The sequence below is a fragment of the Gadus morhua genome, chromosome 12, assembly GCF_902167405.1.
Source record: "Gadus morhua chromosome 12, gadMor3.0, whole genome shotgun sequence".
Classification (NCBI taxonomy): Eukaryota; Metazoa; Chordata; class Actinopteri; order Gadiformes; family Gadidae; genus Gadus; species Gadus morhua.
In genome coordinates this window covers 30,345,685-30,348,184 of record NC_044059.1, presented here as the reverse complement: position 1 = coordinate 30,348,184, position 2,500 = coordinate 30,345,685, and the positions used below count along the sequence as shown (strand labels likewise).

The 2,500-nt window shown below is 45.7% G+C and overlaps 1 protein-coding gene across 1 annotated transcript in view; it reads right to left on the bottom strand.

Moving 5' to 3' along the window:
- The window catches only part of hmcn1 (hemicentin 1), a 111,228-nt gene that overhangs the window by 63,739 nt on the left and 44,989 nt on the right, over positions 1-2,500 (bottom strand). The window contains 1 exon segment of the mRNA XM_030372183.1: positions 30-160. Within this exon segment, the coding sequence (XP_030228043.1) occupies positions 30-160 (131 nt within the window).

Below are 2,500 nucleotides of genomic sequence, written 5' to 3'. Positions count from 1 at the left end.
GTGCAACGTCCATAATAAGGTGAACCTACCAGATTCCCGTCCTTGTACCAGGTAACGAAGGGGGCGGGACTTCCTGTGACGTCACAGCTCAGGCTGGCGGGCTGGCTCAGGACCACAGACACGTTGCCCGGCAACGCCTCGCCCCGGAACACCGGCGGCACTGTGAGAGGGACAGACGGACAGAGAGACAGAGGGACAGAAGGAAAGAAGGACAGAGAGAGAGAGAGAGACAGAGACAGAGGGACAGAGACAGAAGGACAGAGACAGAGGGACAGACAGACAGAGACAGACGGACAGAGACAGAAGGACAGAGAGAGAGAGAGACAGAGGGACAGAGAGACAGAAGGACAGAGAGAGAGAGAGACAGAGACAGAGGGACAGAGACAGACGGACAGAGACAGACGGACAGAGAGACAGAGGGACAGAGACAGAGACAGAGGGACAGAGACAGACGGACAGAGACAGACGGACAGAGACAGAGAGAGAGACAGAGGGACAGAGACAGACGGACAGAGACAGAGGGACAGAGAGACAGAAGGACAGAGACAGACGGACAGAGACAGAGGGACAGAGACAGAAGGACAGAGACAGAGGGACAGAGAGACAGAGGGACAGAGAGAGAGACAGAGGGACAGAGAGACAGAGACAGAGGGACAGAGACAGAGGGACAGAGGGACAGACAGAGACAGAGGGACAGAGACAGAGACAGAGAGACAGAGAGAGAGACAGAGGGACAGAGACAGAGGGACAGAGACAGAGACAGAGAGAGAGAGACAGAGACAGAGACAGAGAGACAGAGAGAGAGACAGAGGGACAGAGACAGAGGGACAGAGACAGAGACAGAGACAGAGACAGAGGGACAGAGACAGAGGGACAGAGACAGAGACAGAGAGAGAGAGGGACAGACAGAGACAGAGGGACAGAGACAGAGAGACAGAGACAGAGAGAGAGAGGGACAGACAGAGACAGAGGGACAGAGACAGAGAGACAGAGACAGAGGGACAGAGACAGAGGGACAGAGACAGAGGGACAGAGACAGAGACAGAGGGACAGAGACAGAGGGACAGAGACAGAGGGACAGAGACAGAGACAGAGGGACAGAGACAGAGACAGAGGGAGAGGGACAGAGACAGAGGGACAGAGACAGAGGGACAGAGGGACAGAGACAGAGGGACAGAGACAGAGGGACAGAGAGAGAGAGAGAGAGACAGAGGGACAGACAGAGACAGAGGGACAGAGACAGAGAGACAGACAGAGACAGAGGGACAGAGACAGAGGGACAGAGACAGAGGGACAGAGGGACAGAGGGTCACAATCAACACGTAGGGCTTTGACCCTTGTGTATCCGTATAACACTAAATCTATATCTATATATCCATATCTATGTATATAGATTTCTATATATCTTCTATCTATATCTATATCTATTTATATTTCTATCTATATCTATCTATACTGGATATATCTATCTGTCTGTCTGTCCATCTGTCCGTCTGTCCGTCTGGCTGTCTGTCTATGTATACCTATCTAACTATATCTATACCTATGTCTGTCTGTCTGTCTATGTATACCTATTTAACTATATGCATACCTATCTATCTATCTATCTATCTATCTATCTATCTATCTATCTATCTATCTATCTATCTATCTATCTATCTATCTATCTATCTATAACTATGTGTGCCTATCTATCTCTCTATATCTATATCTATGTGTACCTATCTATCTCTCTATATCTATATCTATATGTGCCTATCTATCTCTCTATATCTATGTGTGCCTATCTATCTCTCTATATCTATGTGTACCTATCTATCTCTCTATATCTATGTGTACCTATCTATCTCTCTATATCTATGTGTGCCTAACTATATCTCTATATATGTGTACCTATCTATCTCTCTATATCTACGTATACCTATCTATCTCTCTATATCTATGTGTGCCTATCTATCTCTCTATATCTATGTATACCTATCTATCTCTCTATATCTATGTGTACCTATCTATCTCTCTATATCTATATGTGCCTATCTATCTCTCTATATCTATGTGTGCCTATCTATCTCTCTATATCTATGTATACCTATCTATCTCTCTATATCTATGTGTGCCTATCTATCTCTCTATATCTATGTATACTAGGGCTGTCAACGAATATTCGAAGTTCGAATATTCGTTCGAAATGTATCCAACAACGCGAATTCGAACTTGAAAATTAATATTTGAATGTGAAAAAACACTCCCGCGGTACAAGCGCCTCTATCTGCTTTGTGAATGAGCCTCTGTCTGTTCGCGATGTCCCTCATAATATTCGAATGTGAAAAAAACACTCCCGCGGTACAAGTGTAACAGACTAGTATTGTGAAGAGCGAATGTATTTTATCCCCTCGGGGTTTCCGTACTTGGATATAGGTATTCAAGCTCTCACGCTGTGACTGGGTGACTTCTGATATGTACTAAGTAAACGAGACTATTTTCCCTTCCACGCTTGTGT